Source organism: Caloenas nicobarica, chromosome 1 (assembly GCF_036013445.1).
Source record: "Caloenas nicobarica isolate bCalNic1 chromosome 1, bCalNic1.hap1, whole genome shotgun sequence".
Classification (NCBI taxonomy): domain Eukaryota; kingdom Metazoa; phylum Chordata; class Aves; order Columbiformes; family Columbidae; genus Caloenas; species Caloenas nicobarica.
Window position 1 is genome coordinate 59,837,927 of NC_088245.1, and position 20,259 is coordinate 59,858,185.

The 20,259-nt window shown below is 37.9% G+C and overlaps 1 protein-coding gene across 2 annotated transcripts in view; it reads left to right on the plus strand.

Annotated features, from left to right (window-relative positions):
- LARGE1 (LARGE xylosyl- and glucuronyltransferase 1) overlaps positions 1-20,259 on the plus strand; it is a 289,002-nt gene that overhangs the window by 66,342 nt on the left and 202,401 nt on the right. For both annotated transcript variants that reach the window (XR_010607125.1, XM_065646803.1), the window contains exon 3: positions 18,048-18,234. Coding sequence is in view for 1 of the 2 variants with exons in the window: in XM_065646803.1 (XP_065502875.1) it covers positions 18,129-18,234 (106 nt within the window). In the remaining variant the exon portion in view is untranslated. The remainder of the gene's footprint in view (positions 1-18,047; positions 18,235-20,259) is intronic.

The following is a 20,259-nucleotide window of genomic DNA, read 5'->3' on the forward strand; positions in this document are numbered from 1 at the left end:
GTTTACATGAGCTGGTTGATTGTTTTCCTAAATATATTTGTGATGATGAAGTGGAACAAATTTTGAATTGGTGCTTAAATAAATAAACAAACAAACAAACAAAAAACCCCAACAAAAAAACAAGAAAAAACCCAACAAAAACCACACACACACACAAAAAAAACCCAAAACCAGAGGAGAATCATTAAAAGTTATGTTCCTTTTTATAGAGGATTTTTGTTTCTTGTTAATATATGGGAGTGTTGTTAGATTATGTTTCTTTTCTGTTTACAGAACCTTGTATCTTATGATGAGCCCTTGCTTTTCCAGGCCTAAGATCACAGCTACCAAGTGATGAAACAACCTTTTACTGGAGCTCTGGTAGGGGAAAGGTCTTTCATTTCCTTTCCCAGAGTTTTGGTATTTGCCAAACAATACAGAGATGATTGAAAGTAGTGTGTGAAAAAAATACTAAAAATAAAATAAAATGGTAAAAGTTATTTTTAATGCTTCTGTGAGCTCTGTCTTCTTTTTACCGAGAGAAAGGCTGGCTCATTGGTATGTCCTTTCCCTTCTGGGGCCTATTTTTGCATTTTAATTTAGGTCATAACTTTTTAGAACCTACATATCTGAAGTTAGTTGCTAATTCTAGCTGTATTAATTTTAATTCTGAATTTGAGACCCTGTAAGACCTTGTTTTTCAAAAGTATTGAGTACACATAATTTCTGTGGAAGTCTCTAAATCTAGAACTTGTGGCATTTAATATGAAATCACCGTTTTTGTTCATAGAAACATAGAACAGCTCAGGTTGGAAGGGACCTTGAAAGGTTATCTAGTCCAACCTTTTGTGGAAAAAGGAGTCTAGATGAGATTATCTAGTACCCTGTCCAGTCGTGTCTTCTTGAGTCTTCACAAAAGTGGGTTTATTAAAAGGTAGACATCCCACAATGGAAAAGCAGATTTGAAAAATAATATTTAATTTTGGACTTCGGACAGTATTTGCCTCTAGACTACAACCTTTGAAAAAATAGTTCATTTTACACCTCAACTATTATTACCACCTCCTGTTTCTGCAAAGTCAAAGGATGACAAAAAAAATAGGCCTTTTTTGAGGTATTATATTTTAGGAATTTGTTAAAGGATAATGAGCAGACTGTCTTCATTAAAAACTAATAGTCTTACATAATTTGAATCTGGCTTTCCATCTTTCTTCTATTTCTTTGGCTTGGATTTTGATTTTTCTGTTGCCTTCCTAAAAAGCAATGGGGTATCTCTCAGCCATTGCTTTCTATCTGTGAAGGATTTCAGGGTGAATGATACACCCACTGGGTCAAATGACATTTTCATGCTGCCTAAATGTGAGAATTATGAGGGTCTAAACTAATAAGCTTAGTGTCAGGCTTAAGTGTGAGTGGGGGAAACGTTTGAACTGAGTTTGCGCATAAGGATGTCTCTGATTTGCAGTTGCCAGTTACCAAGGATAGCAGTGATTTTTAACAATGTGTGGGCATTACAGAGATGATCTTTTTGACTTGGCAACAGCTTATACGGTCATTCCTGTTAGCTTTGTTAGTGTCCTTGTTCCTTTTTCCATCACCCTATTTGGGTAATGAAAGACAGTGATAACCTTATTCTAGTGTTTTATTTACAAAACACCTGTTCAGGCTGTAATCTCCCTTTCTGTAATTCTCTGCAGAGCAAAGTCAGATGCTGTCTCAGGAAAAGTGATGTTAGCTCGAGTGTTTAGGGTTGTATGAGACTCCCCTTCTTTCTCCCTCTGTGACCACAATCTCAAATCACAGCTCTGTTGTGTCCTAAAAACATGAGACTTTTAACCAAATATGTGTGTATTATGTGTGTAGTTTCATAAGACATAGATTGTGAAAGTCAGCTCCGTAACTCATAAGAAGAATCGTCTGCTTTCATGCCTGTTAAACAAAAATATGAAAAGAAATCGTTTTTTATTCATTCTGTAAATTCTTCATGCACATAAACGTGACACACCTGTTTGCGTTCCTGTTCATATGCGTAATGTGACCAGTGTTAACTTAAATCAATCTATGTAAAATAGGAAGGAAAGAAAAAGATTATCGTTCTAATATCTATTTTTAAATATATAAGAATGTGCATTGTCGGAGGAAAGGAAATGAGTAGGTACGTAAAATCCAGGTCTGCATTGGCTTCTTATGTAAGTAGAGACAAGACCGACAAGAAAAGGTCTGATGTTCATGATCCTTAGGGTAGAGGCTGTAGCCCTACCTGTCCTGCAGCACAGAAATAACATGTTTCTTTTGCTTTTTGCATAACATCGTGCAGAGCTGTTTTGCAAGTGTTTTCTGTTCTAGAATACTTTTTTTTTTCTGGGCTGCAAGTATAGGATAGCGTTGGAGTTTCCTACCTGGGATGGACTTTGACCAGCTTGTTAAAGCTGGACTTTATCCTTCAATACATCTGTAATCTGCTGTGAAAACTGTAATTTCTTTTGGAAATGGTGTTTTATATATTTCCCAGAGCTGTAATTCAGTACTAAATACTGGACACATGCCAGATCATAGGACTACAAAACACCATTTTGAAAAAAGCCTAAGGCCTTCCTGTGTTTCAAAATGTTTCAGAGGAAAAACATGTTGTGATTCTTTAAGTGTGACAGTGAGAACTTCATAAAAAAAAAATCCCCAAATGGTCATCTCTCCAAAAAGTTGCTTAAATGAAAAGAAACAAAGGAGAATTATGAAAATGTGTCTTCTCAATTGTTAATTTTTCTCTCCGTATGGTGTTTAACTGTGCTGTTAAAGAATGTGTTGGTAAGTGAGAGAGGCAGCCTGAGCCTGTAGGTTCTCTTGGGTGCTGAACTGGGAGAGAGGGTCTGATCATGGCACAAAGGGTTCCGTGGTAATAATGTTTTTCAAGAGGAATAACTTCCAGTTAAGGTGGTGCACTTGGTCTTCAGGATCCATTTTTCAGCTAACTTTTCGGAGTGAGTTGGATTATAGCCAAAGCACTTGATCACTCTGACTTGATACTCTCTGTACTACAGAAGATCAGGATATTTTCTTTCTGGATATTTTTGGATCGCAGGGTCTGTAGAATTATAGAATCACTTACGTTAGAAAAGACCTTTAAGATCATTGAGTCCAACTGTAAACCAACATTCCCAACTCCACCACTAAACTATGTTGCTAAGTGGGGCAAGATACACACTACTTGTCAGACATGATCCCCCCATGGCAAGGCCCATAGGCATAATTGTGCAATAAACTGCACTGTGAGGAGGAAAATTAATGTAGAAATCTTGCCATTTTGACTGCGAGTAAGTTCTTGTTTGCACAGTGTTACTGTTATTTGCACTATGTGGGTACGCCAGCCATTCACTTCTAGGATTCAGTGGGACTTTTCTTCCAGTGCCTGGCCACTGTATGTTTTTCTGCAACTGGCAAATGTGTGTCATTACTTTTCATTGCCTGGCGTTGTCAGAGAGATTAATTCATTCTCACTCGCCTCTCTCCTTTCCTTGAGGCATCAGGGACGAATCTTCTCTTGCACTCATCTTGCTTAACAACGTGACATCTGCTGTCTGACTGTGGCACTGCAACGCTTCAGTGTGCGCTGCTGAAAAATGCAAGCGCTTTACAGAATTCCATAGCTGACTTTCAAATGGAGCACCCTTTTAGTTGAAACTCATTTATTTTCTTGGAAGCATTTAGAGCTACGGCATCAGGATGTGTAATTTCAGTCTGTCTTAGTTAAAAAAATTCTCTGAAGCACTGAAAGATAGCATACATCTAATTCCTTTCATTGCCGCCTTTGAGGAAATAACTGCTTAGAATTGTAGATTTGAGGAAAAAAAGTGTTGACATTAAGTGAGTAATTTATCTTTACCTCCATTGCCTACTGTAAGTGCAAAATCAGGAAAATGCCACAAATAAGCTACCTTTATCAAGTACCTAATTAGCTGAGCTGTTATGCTTCAACATAAGACAAGTTATGAATGGGATGATAAAAAAGGAATTATTTTATAGCCTAAGTTTTAGATGAAAAAAAGCCTCTTGCATTTGATCATGGACGTTGATTTCCCTGACAGCGCCACAGCCTGCGAATTATTACTCATTAATGCAGCTATACAAAACTGGTTTTTTTCAGTTCATATCACATTTTGTGTGGCTTCGGCTTTTTCTGCAGCTCGATGTGGTACAACTTTGTCCATGTTAGCAAGTACTGATGACCAGCAGGAGTGGGTTTGTAGAGTGAAATATTTGGTGTTGAGGACCTGATACACAGGCCACATTCGTTCAAGGTTTTTCCAGGAGACGAGTTACAGTCTTGTCCCCGTTGCATCCTTTAGCATCCACTCTGGAATGCATCTTCTGGTTTTGTTTCATCCTAAGGGTAACCAGTTTGTGCCCTCTCAGACTCCTCAATCATGTAGCTCAGCCTAGAGTAAGCAGAATGCTTGGGGAGGTTGTGTCAAAAGGGATTAAGGTATTCCTCCCCTGAATTAAAATGCTGATGTAAACTCCGTCATTGACTTCATTCTCAGTTGGAGCTGAAACTGCCTGTTTCCCTGTTTTTTTTCCTCATTGATTCACCAAAAGGAATGGAGATTGAATTTCTGGAACATATGTCATGGTAGCTTTAGGGTTTCAATTGATAATGTTACTGCTATTAGCATGCTGATTCAACTTTTTCCCCCATATACTTTTGAATTTTTATGCCTCCAAGTCTTTCATATCACTCACACAGTGAAACAATTTTAGATGCTTTTATCCAAAATCTCTTAACCTCACAGATGGCAGTAAAAACTAAACAGAACATCCAGCATGTCATTATGAAAAAAATAAATTAGAAGAATACGCAACATGCGTAGATCTGATTCATTAATCTTTGTTAGTGGCATTTAGACAATATTATTGAGCTACTGTGGTAAAATATTAATGAGGACTGAGGTATTGCTTTGATGAGATACTTTCACTGCAGTTAGGCTTTTTGGATGCTTCTCCTAACTTTTATCATTGACTTGCTGTTTAACCAGTAAACTCAATTTTCCTTAAATTCTTAAATGTTTTACTTTAAAGAGCTAAGCGCTCCTGTAGACATGTAAATATTATGACATTTACTTTAGACATCCTATTATCTTCATATCAGGCTACATTACAGGAATGTTAGAAATGCTAAAAAAAAGTTGAGACCTTCAGATGAAGGCTGAGAATAGCCAAACCCGCCCTGTTCATACTGCTGAAGTATTACAAGTAGTAAAATTATATTCTCCTAAAGAACTATTTCAGTGTTTCACAATTTTATAAGCCTGATAAAATCCTGCTATAATTTCTGTGCAAAAGCCAGTTTTGCACAGAGGCCAGAGCCTCCTGGGCTCTTCTGTGTAATTATTTGCCAGCATCACGTTAAGTATTAGAAGGATGCCATGTACAGTGTTTGATCATATTATTGAGTATAGCTTTGAAGATGGCAAAAAAATACCTCAAGATGTATTGCACATCCAACATTACTTCTGATGTGGTTTTAGACACTAAAAAGACATGATTCAACCTATGAAGTTCTACTTTACGTCGTACTACTGGTTTATAATATTAATCTGAAAAGGTCTTAATATGGATTCTTATTTCTGTGTGAACACTTGGTAAGATCTTCTCAACTGTTAACATATTACAGGACCTCTACCTTGATCGGATACAAACTACTTCAGGCATCTGTTTATTAAAGTTTATAAGCAGTTTGTCACCACAATGTGTGTTTGGAAGACAGTGCAAGTAGCAGACCTGGCTGACCTGTATCTGCCTGAATCAGACTCAGAAATTTCAAGAGCTGGACAACAACAGCGTGAATTTGTGACCAATATCCTGTAGTGGCTTGAAGTCTCTTCCAACATATATGTGCATTTTCAGTAATGCTTACAACAGTAGTGCTAACCCCTACAATTTTCTCAGGAGCCATGAGGAAGTGGCATTTAATGTCAAGTTCAGTTCTTGAAGTTCTAATATAACTTCAGTTTTCGATTTTAAAAAAGGAAAAGTTCCTGGTTTTCATAGTTGCAAGTACAATTTGAGATTTGAACTTCTGAAGCTTTCTAATCTGAAAGTGCTATTTAAGAAAATGAGAAGATCGACACCGTCTTCTCCTCCTCCAAGCTACCCTGTTTCCCCAAATATAAGACCTACCCCCAAAATAAGCCCTAGCATGTTTTTTGGGGATTTTTGAGGATGGTCGAAATATAAACCCTACTCCAAAAATAAACCTTGGTTACAGTTCATTAAAAAAGTCAATTTAAACAGTGTCCAGGCAGCTATACATGTAAAAAAGTAATAATTTTGGAGCAAAAATTAATATAACACCCTGTCTTATTTTAGGGGAAACAGAACTAGTAAGGCCTTTCTTTTCAATTATGAGACACCTGACGATGTCAGGCTGCTAATGCTTGTTGTTAAAATGGTCACTTGGGCAGAAATAAGGCATATTACCATAGTTCAAGGGGCATTTTACGGAAACGCCTATTTCTCTAGCATATTTTTCACTCAACTATACATTTTTGCAGTCTTCAGCCCTACTGTCCAATTATCTAAAGCTTCAATTTCTTATTTAAAATGGTACTTATTGTCACTTTCAATATATTTCACTATGTCTCATTTTCAAAATCAGTTTTTAAAAGTCTTTACTTGTAGAGATGAAATATCATTTTAAGGTCAGCTGTAACAATCATTATTAACAGGTTTCTCCAATCTATTCAACTCTGTTGAAGTAAAATATTCTTCTAACTAATGTATGTGAGTTAAAAACTAATACATTTCACAAGATTTCAACTGTGAAGCATTAGTCCATTTTCTTACACAATGCTAAAAGAGTACCAAAGCATTACAAAATAAAAACAATTAACATCAATATTTAGTGTTTCATCAAGTTGCAACCCTTCAGGAATAAATTTTTCTTTTAAAAATTATCTCGTTTTAAAGAAATTGAATCAAATTATGATGATTTTGCTTGGTGGCACTGAAATACAGAGTCTATGGTATGCACTTTATTGCTAATGCATATTACTGAAAGAAACCCCTTCACATAGTTTTCTGCTTTCTGAGAGTATGTTTTAGGTTAGGTATGATATAAGAAATGCAGTTATGGCTAAAGAGTCGGCCACTTAGGTCATAATTTACCCTGTAATTATGAAATTATGTCTAAATATCAGCAAATGTAAGATCATGCTATTCTTATGACTGCACAAGACATTTTTAGCATATTATAGAAGAGGTAGAACTAGACTTACATCACTGAGTAGTTCTGTCCCTCATCTCGAGCTTTGTCATTCTTAACACTCTCCAAACATGCATTTGAGATATCTTTACCTCATGTACAAGAGCAACTTCTAATAACTGCAATACATTTTAAGTTTCTTCTAATAGCATGGTGTAAAAAAATAGTCACTACAAGGTATGCCTTGACATTTCCAGAAAACAAGGCAGACAAAGTAAGTCTTACAGATTTGAAACTTTTTGGACAAACAAGGAAAAGAAATTGAAAACTTAACTTCAGAACTTTTAAGACCGAATTATAAGTTGCCTGTAAAATATATACAATATATATTTTGTACAATATATATTTTATACAATATATATTTTTTCCAGCAGTTAGTGGTGAAAAAAATACTCTAATTTTCTATTACGTTGTGTATCCCAAAGTTAACGTAAGTACTGTGGACTGCAAATGATGACAAAGTTCAAAACATTTGATTTGAGCATGTTCTCTAAATTTTCAAATATTCTTAATGCAGCTTCATTGGTGTGTTGCAAATAAATAATTTACCATCTCTTTCAGCTGTGCAGTACTATGTAGTCACTGCCAGTATTTTATATATCTATAGTTTTAATCTTCAGCATAAAAAAAAGACACCCAAGCCCTTTTCAACCTCTTAAAAAAATCTTTTCATCAATTGAAAAAGTACTTAATACAATCTTGTCAGTAGACAAAACTTGTCCTACCAAGATGTATCTTCATAGCTACGAGTGAATCTTGGAAAAACAATATCATTTGATTTGTTGTCCAAATCAACCAACCTGTGTGAATCACTATAGCTAATCATACTGTGGTATATTTTTGCTAATACTATTAACTACTTCTGTTGCCCTTCAAATAACTGCATTGTTATGTCCTATATTTTTGCATCTCTTAGCAACAAAAAAAAAAATTAAAAAGTTTTATTTTTAGAAGTGTGCTAGAATTGTTTTCACATTTGTTATATTTTTGTTCTGTCTTACTGACAGTTCCCTATGAGCAACTGAGAAGATTCTTCTGTATAAACTGCAGTGATCTGTAGCGATTATTGCTATCTGTTGCAGTATGCATTGAGGTATATCTTATCTTGTTCGTAAAATCCTGGCCTTGGGGTCAGTATCATGATCCCAGTCTCTGCACGGGTGTAACTGAGTTGGCCCCCTGTAGTTTACGACCATTGTACCTACTGTGTACCTGCAGTTTATGTGAGCCAGAGACTGTAAATATTGTGCCCCATGTGGTTATGATAAAACATAATGCTTATGATACCAGAACAGGGTAGACCATCTGGAGATAACAAAATAGATGTTATAGCAGTGACATTTATACTGCCAAAGGCGTTGCCTCCAGAGAGCACATCCTGATCCGCAGGCCAAAAGGTGGAGAATGTCTGTCATTCACAGCACTTGGCCTCTGTAGAGAGGGCTGGCAGCATCTGTGTTGCATAAAACTGCTTTGCTTAAATCCCCTTTGAGTTCCAAGACATTGTTATTTTTCTTTCTTTATATGATTCAGAAAAACTGTCATAGGTCACCCGAATCATGACATGATGCAAAGGGTGTGTGTTGTGCTCCGTGAGGCACTGTGCAATGGCAGGGCCTAAAGGCAGCAAACCTGCTGAAGCCGTGTTGGGGGATTGTCGTAGTGCTGAGGGAGCAATACCATCCACACTGTCTGGAGGGAATGGTCCTTCTAGTGAATATGCTTCAAAACGTGCCCTGATTCTGTGTCAGAAAGACCTAAGTGGCTCACTCTGAAAGAAAGCCCAGGAACCAAGAGATGCGTAAAGAGCTACATGAAATATTCAGTGAAAATCACACTACAGTTTGAGAAATGTGGGGAGAGAACACAGAAAACCTTAGCCCGCTTCCCTTTTTCTCTAGGCAGACCACCCTTCCTCAGATGATAGTTTTTTAAATGAAGAGTAAAGAGCTATCCAAATTACAGATAGGTCTGGAAGAACAGTATTTTTTGTGCAGAGGATTGGACTAGATGACCTCCAGAGGTCCCTTCCAACCTAAACTATTGTATGATTCTATTGAAATGCTAACTCCACACATAGAAAATTTGGATTCTTTAGTAAGCACTTTTGTTGGTGTTTCCTCTTGAGGCTAGTTTCTACAGCTTTGTTCAGCTTTGATAACAGCTTTTATACTCTTTTTGTAATTGCATTAAACTCACAGGCCTTTCATGTCTATTATCCACATTAATCCGTGTAGTGCCAAATAATATTCCATGAGAAACCTGTATTTATAAATTCCAGTTTATCAGACCCTTTCCCAGTGTTCCAATGTTCAAGGATAGTCCTATGTGAAATAACCTAAATCCTCAGCTGCCTTCCCTACTTAAAAAAGTGCCTGGCACCAAATTATTCTGCAAGAGCTTTGCTTCTATGCCAGGTAAAAAGAAGGAGTATGGGGGGAAACACCTTTCCTGTCAACTTGTATAGAACCCACTCAGCCCTGGGAAAGCCTAGGGCAATGGGTAGTCCTTTTAGCCTGCCTGGATGGTGTAACATTTAAGAATAAATAAATACTGGACCTTGGCACACAAGGATTTCAGCAGGAAACTTACTAAAAAAAGCAGCTCACAACTCATGCTGCTGTTTAATATTCTGTAGTAGCATCAAACAGGTATTGAGAATGTATGATGTACTTAGTAAAGTAGCACTGTAATCATAGTGAAGGATTTTTCTTCTGCTTTCCATCATGGCCATATATATATATATATATATATATATATATATATAAACCATTTTTTTCCTATCCATTGTGTCCTCAGTTATTCAAATATGAAATCCTCAGCAATTCTTGGAGTTTTCATTACATCGTTTGTTTTATTTTTATATAAATATGATAGAAATATTTGTGGGTTTGGTAATGTTTAAGCAATATGTAGTCATGAGGTGAGAATTTTGGTGCTTATATAAAAATTCAACTTCTTGTGCATTAATTATGAGAGACAGTTCATATTTGTTGTGAATTGATACAGATTGAATTGACCTTAGTGAAGGTATGTTGATTTATACTAGATAACATTTAACCTTGGATTACCCGGGTTTCAGTATAATTGTTTATGTGCATTATTATTCATGCATAGTGGAGTAGATGTTATTTGGAATTTTTGGGGATTTAAATTAAATGGCCGCTATAAATCACAGAATCACGGAATGGTTGGGGTTGGGAGGGACCTCTGGAAATCATCTAGTCCAACTCACCAGCTAAAGCATGGTCACCTAGAGCAGATCACACAGGAATGTGTGCAGGTGGGTCTTGAATGTCTCCAGAGAACAAGACTGCACAACCTCTCCAAAACCATGGATTTGATTTTGGAAGGGACTTCTGGAGATTGTCTAATCAAACCTCCTGCTCAGAGCAAGATGAGCTGAAGAAGGTTGCTCAGGGTCATGTCCAGTTGGGTTTTGAATGTCTCCAAGGGTGAAGGTTCTGCAGCCTCTCTGTCTGTGTCTGGGGAGCCCAGACTTGGACATAACTCCAGGTGTTTCTCAGTGGTGATGCGTGGAGGGAAAGAATCCCAAGGAGAGCTCTGGGCCTTTCTGCTGCTTTCACATACGGGGCAATTCCTCCTCCTTGCCTTCTTGACTGGTCCTTCCTAAAAAGCCTATACCCATCCATTGCCTCATTGCTGCAGACAGGTGTCTCCTGTGCACATCACTCAACATCCTTTGCTTGCTGACCCAATCCACTACTTTCTCATTTGTTCATCCCCCTCCTTGTTACTTGCAATTTAATTCCGCACTGGTTTGGCCCCAGCCTATTGGAAAAGGCACTTTTGCCCCATGTGGGCAGATGGATCCTGCCTCTTCGTAGCAATCCTCCATTCTCGAAGGGGGTGCCGTGGTTGTAAAATCAGAGTTATCTCTTGTCAATATCAGCTGCACGACCAGTTTTTGACCCACAGGATCCATCCACTCTTCCTCTTCTCCTTCCTCCTCACTGTCGGGATTGAGGAGGAAACCACCTGGGCCCATTTCCCTCTCTCTTTTTATTGTTTTGATTTAATATGAGTATTTCATAAAGAGTGATTTGCAAGTACTATGCCGACTTCTATTTCCATCTGACAAGTAAGTAGCTGCGTGTTACAAATCCCCATGTAAAACTAACTTGTAGTTTGGGATCTGTGCGGTAAAGGGTTCTTTTTTTATAATAGGACTTTGCTTCATACAGGGACATGGATTCTTTTGTCAGGGAGGAACACTTCAAGCAATAAATGTTTTCTCCTGGGCAAAACTTTCTTATGAATCTTTAATAAATTCTCCTGTTAAAGCAGCTGTGTACGCAGAGGATTTTAATGAAGGTAAACGCTGCTTTTGGATAAGCATCCAAGAACTTTAGCTGAGAAGTGAAGTATTAGCATCAATATTCTTGAGAGGTGTTATGTGTGTTGTGTGATTTAAAGACCATTTTGTTTTCTGTGTGGTTTCATGCACACAATACCTAAGAAAGGGAATTAATGAATGGACAAACCCAAGACCCTTCAGTATTTGATTATGAAGGAGAAAGATGCCCTGGTACAGAGGCAGGGAGAGTAACGATGCAGCGCCATACCGATTCTTCCAGCCAAGGACAAGGCAGCATGTTGTTTTTTCTTTTTCTTCCTGCTATTATTTCAGATGGAGAGGACTGAGCATGGCAAGTTGTGTCACTTTGTCCTTTTTTTTTAAGCCTGAAATTCAGGTATTTAATAATGTTACGGTCTGAGTGTAAACCGTGATTCTGGAGCAGAATTGCTTTGCTACTGAAAGATTCTCTGTCACAGTTATTACTGCTGGTTGGCCATGATCTCCAGAATGTTTATAATTCAATGGCATTGGGATCTCAAATTCTAAAGCTTTCTTAGGATGTATGTGTAGTATCTTGTTAGACTTCTGCTGTACAAACTGACTCGGGCTCTGTTTCACTTTCTTTGAGTTGTGCTGAGTCCTGAGATAAGTTGGGGAGTCAGGAAATACTGTTGCTAAAAGCCTATACAGGTGAGGAGGGTAAAGCAGAGTTTAGAGAACTCATTGAAAAACCAGGTCAGTAGCTGCTTTGAAAATAAGTATCATTCTTGAGCTGCAAATGAAATGTGAATAACAGGCAAGATTGAGCTTTCTGTCATGATTGTGTTTTGTTGCTGCTGTCTCTTCTAAACAGATAGATTCCCCCCCCCCCCCCATATTAACAGTGACATTTTAGTGGAGGCTTAGAAAAAGATTCTTATCCTGTTGGTCTTAAATTGTGTTATTCCTTGATAATATGTCTTTAAGTTTCAGGCTTTCCTTCCTTTGAGCAGTCTGGGCTTGAAAGGAAAAAGGAATGCCATTAAAAATGCATACATAAATATATACATATATATGTGCATACAAATAAAGGAATACATAGGAACAAAAAAGGAAAATTATGAAAGTATATTATTTAGTTAGTTCTCTCTGTCTGTGACTGCTAGATCCTCATTCCTGTGGAGGTGTTGCTTACAGCTGAAACCTTCTAGAAAATTTTGATTAACAGTACACTAATAGGATTTTCCTTGAGCCACGGCACGTAGTGAGTGAAGATATAAAAGAAGGTGTCAATCCTGCGTGCCCTCTGAGCAGTTAGCCCAGTTCCAAGGCAGAATTCATTTGTGCTGTCAACTTATTGGCTATTTTCTCTCTTGTAGATAGGACTATTTTCTTGTAACTAGTTGAGAAAGAGTAAATTGGGTAGCATTTGGAAACTGCTGTAATCTATTCTTTAAAGTGGTTTCACACAACTTCTGAGGTGGATGCTGAGTCTGAGTTTACTCCAAATCCATCTTTTAAAGTCAAGATACTGTAGGATTAAGAAGTCTAATTTGGGGCAAGATCTCCAATGCCTAGAAAATTCAGAGTTTGGGAACAAAGGGAGCCTGAGATTTGTCTCTGTAGCATGTTCTTCCTTGTGGGAGAAGAAGAAGAGGTTGATGAGAGATGATGGCATTTTACTTCAAAATGCTATTTCTGCTGTGAGAACTTGAGAAGTAGCGTATATTAACAAAGGGCTGTTTATTTAAGAGTTATCACTTAATGTTTTAATCTTTTATTTCATAATATTGGGTTTATTCCACACCCTGCCTTTATGGTACCAAAGTTTTCTCTAACGTGACAAAAATCTATCACATGACAAACAACTTTCGTAACTGGAAGACCACAAAGCTGCAAGATAAAAAGCTGACTAGCAAGGAGTGACCTCATTATAACCCCACATTAGCAACATTTTATAGAAAAATAGAAAAATCCTGGCTGAGATACTGCTTTTTTCTTTAGGTTATTTATATTTTAGGTTTGGCAAAAAACTGTGAAAAGTCTCTCACAAGGGACGGATGCTACATTGACACAGAGCCAAGGGAAAAGCTTTACAGTAGAAATTGTTCATTGACTCTGTGACTGCAAGTGTGGAAAAGCAGAAAGAATTAGATAACATTAATTCAAGAAACACAGCAAAGCCAAGGCTTGGGATTGGTATACAAACAGCTTTAACTGTATATATTCATTTCAGTGGCTCTGAAAACAAATGGAAGATTACTGGGATAAGATTAACTGTAACAAATGCAAGGAAATGTGTGAAGCAGTTCGAAAAGCTTTTTATAGTAGAGCAGTTAAATCTAGTTAATTGTGTTTGATTTTTGTTTTCATAATTACTTCCATTGTTCACTGAACTCCTGCTGAATGTCCGACATAGTTGAGCTGTCATGCCGTAATTAAAAAAATAAATGAATAGAAACTGAATAGCAATGTGATTAGTGTTGTGTTACATGCTTTAATACATGTGCCGTTCATACTGGCTGAGAGCTGCTTCACACTTGGCTGAGGAGATAATCCTTGATTTAAAACAAAGCAACCACTCTGACAGGGTAGTGTAGTTCATGGAAGCATTTGACCATATGTGAAGGTAGCAAGTCATTTCGTTCACTGTTGCCATGTGGTAAGAAGGTCATGCGTAAGTCTTTGTAATGAGGAACTCAATTTATTTCATAGGCATTGTCCATGCTAGTAGCCTTTTATAGCACCTTTTGCAGTAATCAAGGATGAGCTGGCCTGAGGTTTCTGTATTAATGGCTGTTGCTCTGTACATGTGCAGTAGGTTTTATAGATCTTGAACTGGGTGCATTGTGGAAAAGTAGAGCATCTGACTTACTGACAGCAACACATACTTGCATGATTTGCATACAGCTAACTTTTTTGGGTATTACTTGTTTAATCAGATTTCTAAAATATAATTATATGATGTTCTTGGAGCTCATTCACTGCTTAAAAATTGAAGACCAAGGCAGAAAAATGTCCTGAAATGCATGCACCTTCTCTGTATCTGTGGCATGGGCAGGAAGTCTAATCATGTCTGGAGAAGTGAAGCTGAGACCATGTTTCAAATGGCAAACCGCTTACCAGAAACTCTCCCAGCCGTTTCCTTTCACTCTGGGGCTGATTTTGATCTCCCTTACTTTGAGATGAATGCAATAAAGGCGGCTAAAGTTGCAGATGGTCAGTGTGGCTCATTTGGACATCTCTGAAAATACTAACATTGGGCAACAGATTAAGTGGAACCACTGGCTATTTTTTCATTGGAGTATCTCACCTATATTAGCTACTTACATCCTCAGCCTTTCTTTTTTTCTTCCAACATATTTCATGCTATGTGTTTCTGAGTCATGGTGTTTAGGTAGCAGAGCTGTTAAGACTGAAAGCTACCAGGAGGAATGCTGCACAGATTTGCGTAAATGAAGTGAACCATCTTATAGTGTTTGTTGTTACTGAAAAGATGAATGTATCTAGCAATCTGACATCCGAAGTAGCTTCGTTTTTAGCTCGTACCATGAAAGTGCTTTCTTAGACCTTTCAGGCAGGTGTCAGCGTGATTGAGTAGGACTGTGGCTGGAGGAGCGGTGGATGCTGTAGAAGTCTGCCAGGCAGCAGCAAGCTCACGTGGCAGAAGTGTGCGCGGTGGTACCGTGTTCTGTGCTCAGCCCTTGCTCCAGCACGTGTTGTTGGCCACTCTCCTCTCATGACCGTGTCAATCTGGCACTTGTTGCACTGAAAAGAAAACCAAGTCAAAGAGCTGCAATATCTTTTTTCAGTTTATTTGACTATAGTACATTAGGTAAAAGTCTTTACGAGTAAACCCAAAAATGAACACATGATTGAGTCCAAAGCTTTTACTTTAAGCTAAGCATCTTCATTACCATTCATGGACCTTTTATACAGTTTCTTGTGTAGGGTTTGCACATGATACATTGTGTAGTTTGGAAAAAACTACTCAGCAGGTGTGGTGATTTTATGCACTGAAAATGAATATTTAAGACTCAGAGGAAACTACTCACAAGTTTGGGGAGATAGTAGAAATTTCCTTTAAAATAGTTTATGGCTCTTTACTCTTTTAAAGAACCGTTAAAAGAAATATCTCAGCATTTCCTAGAGTGATCCATCACAAACTGACTTGTCTGTCTAGGATTTTCCCAAATGTCTTCCTATTTAGATAAAAGCTGTGCATGAATGTGCAGAAGGATTTGGCTGTTTTGTTTGAATGATGACAATCCGTAGGAAACTGAATTTGCCACATTCCTGGCTTTCCTTTGTAGCTGAACTGGGAGTTCAGTGTTGCTCCTTATATTTTCCTGATTTCTTAGGGTACTTTACATTCGTGGGGTAGAAAAGCTGGATTTCGTCCTCCATATTGACCTCTGTTCAGAAGCTTAACTTGCATGGATATGTAAAAGAGTATATGGGAAAAATTGAATTATTTCTTGAATATGCAGCCCCAGGATGAATTAATCTTCTAGCAGCACTATGACCCCAAGCTTCAGTGTCTGGGCGTCATTATCCCAAAAACTTGTATCAGTGTACTTGTAACAGCATGATTTCAAAAAACATGTAGGGTTGACTCTTACTTCACTACCTGTGGGTTTTACAGGTGTATTTGATAGGAGCAGTATGTATCTAGTGCATGTTGCATTACAAGATGTGGCTGCTTGGGAATGATCCTGCCTGTGAGTTTATTTTTTCAAAGATTTAGTTTTCCATGCATGGATTGATGTCAGTGGTGCACACCACGATATTAAAGGAAAAAAAAATCCTACTTAAAGTAAGTGATTCTGTGCACTTTAAAATATACACACATATAGCTAGTGTAAAACACAGAAGTGAGGGAGATTATCTGTGTTTTTCAAGTAGGCGTGTAAAGGACTGTCTTCAGAGTTGTTGTAGAAGCTCTGTGATGTAAGGAAAAGAAACAAAATGTAAGCATTATCCAAATACAGTGAATAAAGATAAGAGTTCTCCAGAATTTATCTACCAAATGCGTGTCTCTGTCTAACACAGTGACTCTAATACTGCAGTCGTTAATATTAAGTCTGTCCACATGTTTTGTGCGAAATCTCTGTGGTAAGGCATTCATTGCGCTGAAAAGCTGACACAATGGAATGCTTTTTTAGGCTGGCTCTGGACAAATTATGGTCCATTTTATCAGTTCCAAGGTCAGGAGTATTATCATGTCTCTTAAACTGTAGTGTAGTAAAGTGAGCTCTATTGAATTTTGGAGGAAGAGCTGTAAGTTTTCCTGATTACTGCAGCCAGGTATCTCCAGCAGCAGAGTTCTTTGTCTGAACCCATTTCTCTTGTCTATAATTCTCATTTTTGCTGTAATTTGATTTCAGAATTGACTTGCACTGCAATATACATGGAGCTGTAGAGCTCAGACATATTTTCGAGGCACACAGTAGCCATTCATAATACGTCAGTGTAGAAATGCTTTAATTGCTGATTTCAGCTCTAGTGCTAGTCTAAGCATAAGCCAAAGGGCTCTGTTATTAAACACCTTGTACTGCCAGAGTCTGCATTTCTTTCCCTATCATTCTTGCAGATCAATTCTTTTTATCAAATTAGAAAACATAAGCCCTTTCACACAAAACCTGAACTAGATTTGCATGGACTTAATACCTCCCTTCTCTAACTTCGCTACTCTCACACAAGCGTTTCCGCCATTTTCTAACAAAAAAAGAGCAAAAGATGTGCAATGCTGATGCCTGCACAGGTGTAGAAATATTCATTTTCCCATGAATAAAAATCATCAGATTGTTCTGCCATCTTGACCTTTTTGAAATGCAGAACAATTATTTTAAACAAATTAAGATCAGATTTATTTTTTTTCCTCATAAAAACAGTGGCAATCTCCAGAATCGCCTTTTTTTTCTCATAGCATACAGTCTAAAGCTCCTGATATCCCCTTTTGGGACTAAGGAGGCTTCCTTGCCCATTTTGCTCTTTCTCTTCTCCCCTTTTATGTAGCAGTTCATCAGCATTGCTTCTTGATTGGCAAAGTGGGTCATTTTAATACTATCCCTTTGCCCCCAAACTTTACCCTGCAGGCAGTGCATCGATCCACTGGTATGACTTCTGCTCTTTGAGAGCAGGTGAAGAAATACGGGTGCCTTTCTCTTATCTGCTGCGGGGGCACCACCACACATAGACATCAGAGAACTCAGAGTTTCTGTAGTGTAAAAGAGTTGTGAAAAAACAAATAAAGGTGATGGCTCTGTGTAAGATTAGCGCTCCGTGTGTTTAGGTGATATGATGGGTTTTATTGACTTACTGTCTTAGCCTACTTCTAAAACTTGCTTTGTTATTAAGCATTCATGGATAATGTTGAAATGGGTACTACTTTGCAATTGTGGTAACCCTGTTTTTAGCCGTGTTCTTTTAACTCTTTAGGAGCGCTGGCGTAGTCTACCTTTCTGTAGAGAGAGAAGCTGTTAACCCTTTTTTTCCTTTCCTTTTCAGGGAATAATATGTGGGAGGCTGTGGACTATTTGCTTCCGACATAGGAACAGCACTGGGTTGGGAATCTGCACTCCTGAGAGAATGCTGGGAATCTGCAGAGGGCGACGGAAATTCCTGGCTGCCTCTCTGACCATCCTTTTTGTCCCAGCCATTACATGGATTTATCTGTTTGCTGGGAGTTTTGAAGGTAGGAGGGGAATAATGGCTGGGGGAGGGCATGTTGAATGATTTGTTTCAGAGCAGACAAATGTGGATGACACATCATTGATTTTATTTAAATAAATCTGGTTTGTCTTGCATAGGAAGTAGTTCCCAAGGTGCAGATTTCAACAAAGGGCCTTTCTTACATGCTCTTACTGCTGAGGAGGAGGTAATTGCTGGCTCTGGTTATTTGGTTTTCCTCTCATCTTCGAACTTTTACAAACTGCAACAAAAAAACCCACCTTACTCATTTCCTCTCTCTGTTTTCTAATTTTTAAAAGTTGATCTATCTTACGCCCTGGAAGATTTTCTTTTAATTAAAATTGATGTCTCATTTGAGATCTGCCCTCAATATTATTTTAATGTTTTAAAAAGGCATCTGTATGTGCACTGGGAACTCTTTACACAACTCTTCTTTTTATGGGCCTGTGTGCTAGGCCTTATATGTATGGATGACATGGACTACCAAGTCTGATTTTGGGACACGAAGCAGGAGGTGTATCTAGCTACAAGAGCGTGAAGGACCTAGAGTACAAGTCAGGGTCATGAGTGCCCGGCATGGTTCTTTGCATAGTGGCCTTTGCTGGGTCATCGTCAGTCAGCTGTGGCTTTCTCTTGTCCTGTGGTCCAGTGTGCTGCTGCTCACTGCCCCAGCTGGTACCCAGTTTGTGGGTCCAGTGTGCTCTGCAAGGTGTAAGTGTAGCAGCAAAGAATTCTGCAAAATGTTTTATGGGCTCCTGATTTAATTATATAAATGCCTACATGGCCCAAAGCTGCGAACACATGGGGCTCTTTTCTTGCCTTTCTGTGAAGATTATTAGTTCTGGCCACTGCCTCTCTGGTTGTTGTGCTAGAGGCTGAACACAGGAAATCAATGAATACCTATGTAAAATCTTGTTATATAAAATCAGCTTGAATGCAGATCCCTCTGGGTAGTGGTGGGTTACTATAGCTGGAATATCTTTCTGTCCTATTCTTTCTTCAGGTGGAGATCCTCAAGTTTTTAGGTGCATTGACTTGCAGCTATAGAGCTAGCACTTCCTATAATCAGGCTTGGAATAACCACTACTTTGCCTTTTAAAGTGTCTATCTGATTAACCTTTTTTGCTGGCCTTAAAGGAAGGAGGAGTTCAGCCGTGATACTTCAGTTAAGTAAAGTTAGAAAATGCTGGATCTGGATCTCTTATTTTTTGTTACTTTGTAGCTTGTCTTTTTTTTTGTTTGCCTTTTTGTTTGTTTGTTTGTTTTTGTTTGTTGTGGGTTGGTGTTTTTTTTTGAGGTGGAACATTTTGTTTGGCAATAGGTGTGTTATATTGGCAAGAGAAAAAACTTGTTCAGCCTTCATAGTTATCTTAGCACAAGGAAAGGTGTTTCAGCCTTTGAAGCACAAGGAAAGGTGTTTCAGCCTTTAAAAAACAGTTCAAACACCACTTAACAGTCTGATCATTTTAAAAAGGCATTTTTTAAAATGTCAAGCTTCTTTCATGTAACCTTGGCTGACGAATTTGTGTTTTGTTTCAAGACAAAATTGAATTCCAAGTTAAATTGCAAGTAAGAACATGTAAAGATTTTCAGTGTGTGTTACATATATTTCTGAATTAGTTACATGTCAGGTACAAATATTTGCTTATGCAAATTAATTTGCTTATGCAAATTGATTTGGTTACTTAAAATTCTGCATTAATGGGCAGTAACTCTGTGAGCTCATTTGGAATTAAACACTTACGGGATTCGTGTTAAATTGGAAATGTAAGGAGTACTGGCTGCATACTTGAAAACTAATGATCTGGCAGGTAGACCAGTACTGATTTTGTTTGATTTTTAAAAGCTGAGCAAATGCAGGCCTCACCTTTTTGCTTTTAGAAGAATCTTACACTGCCTTGTTGTAATGACTATTTTAATTGTCTCCACAATTGATAATGACATGCTCCTTTAAATTCCCTTGTTTGTAGAATCCTTTGTTTTTACAGAGAGCTCAATAGAAATCTTGAAATGTGCTGCTACGCGGTAT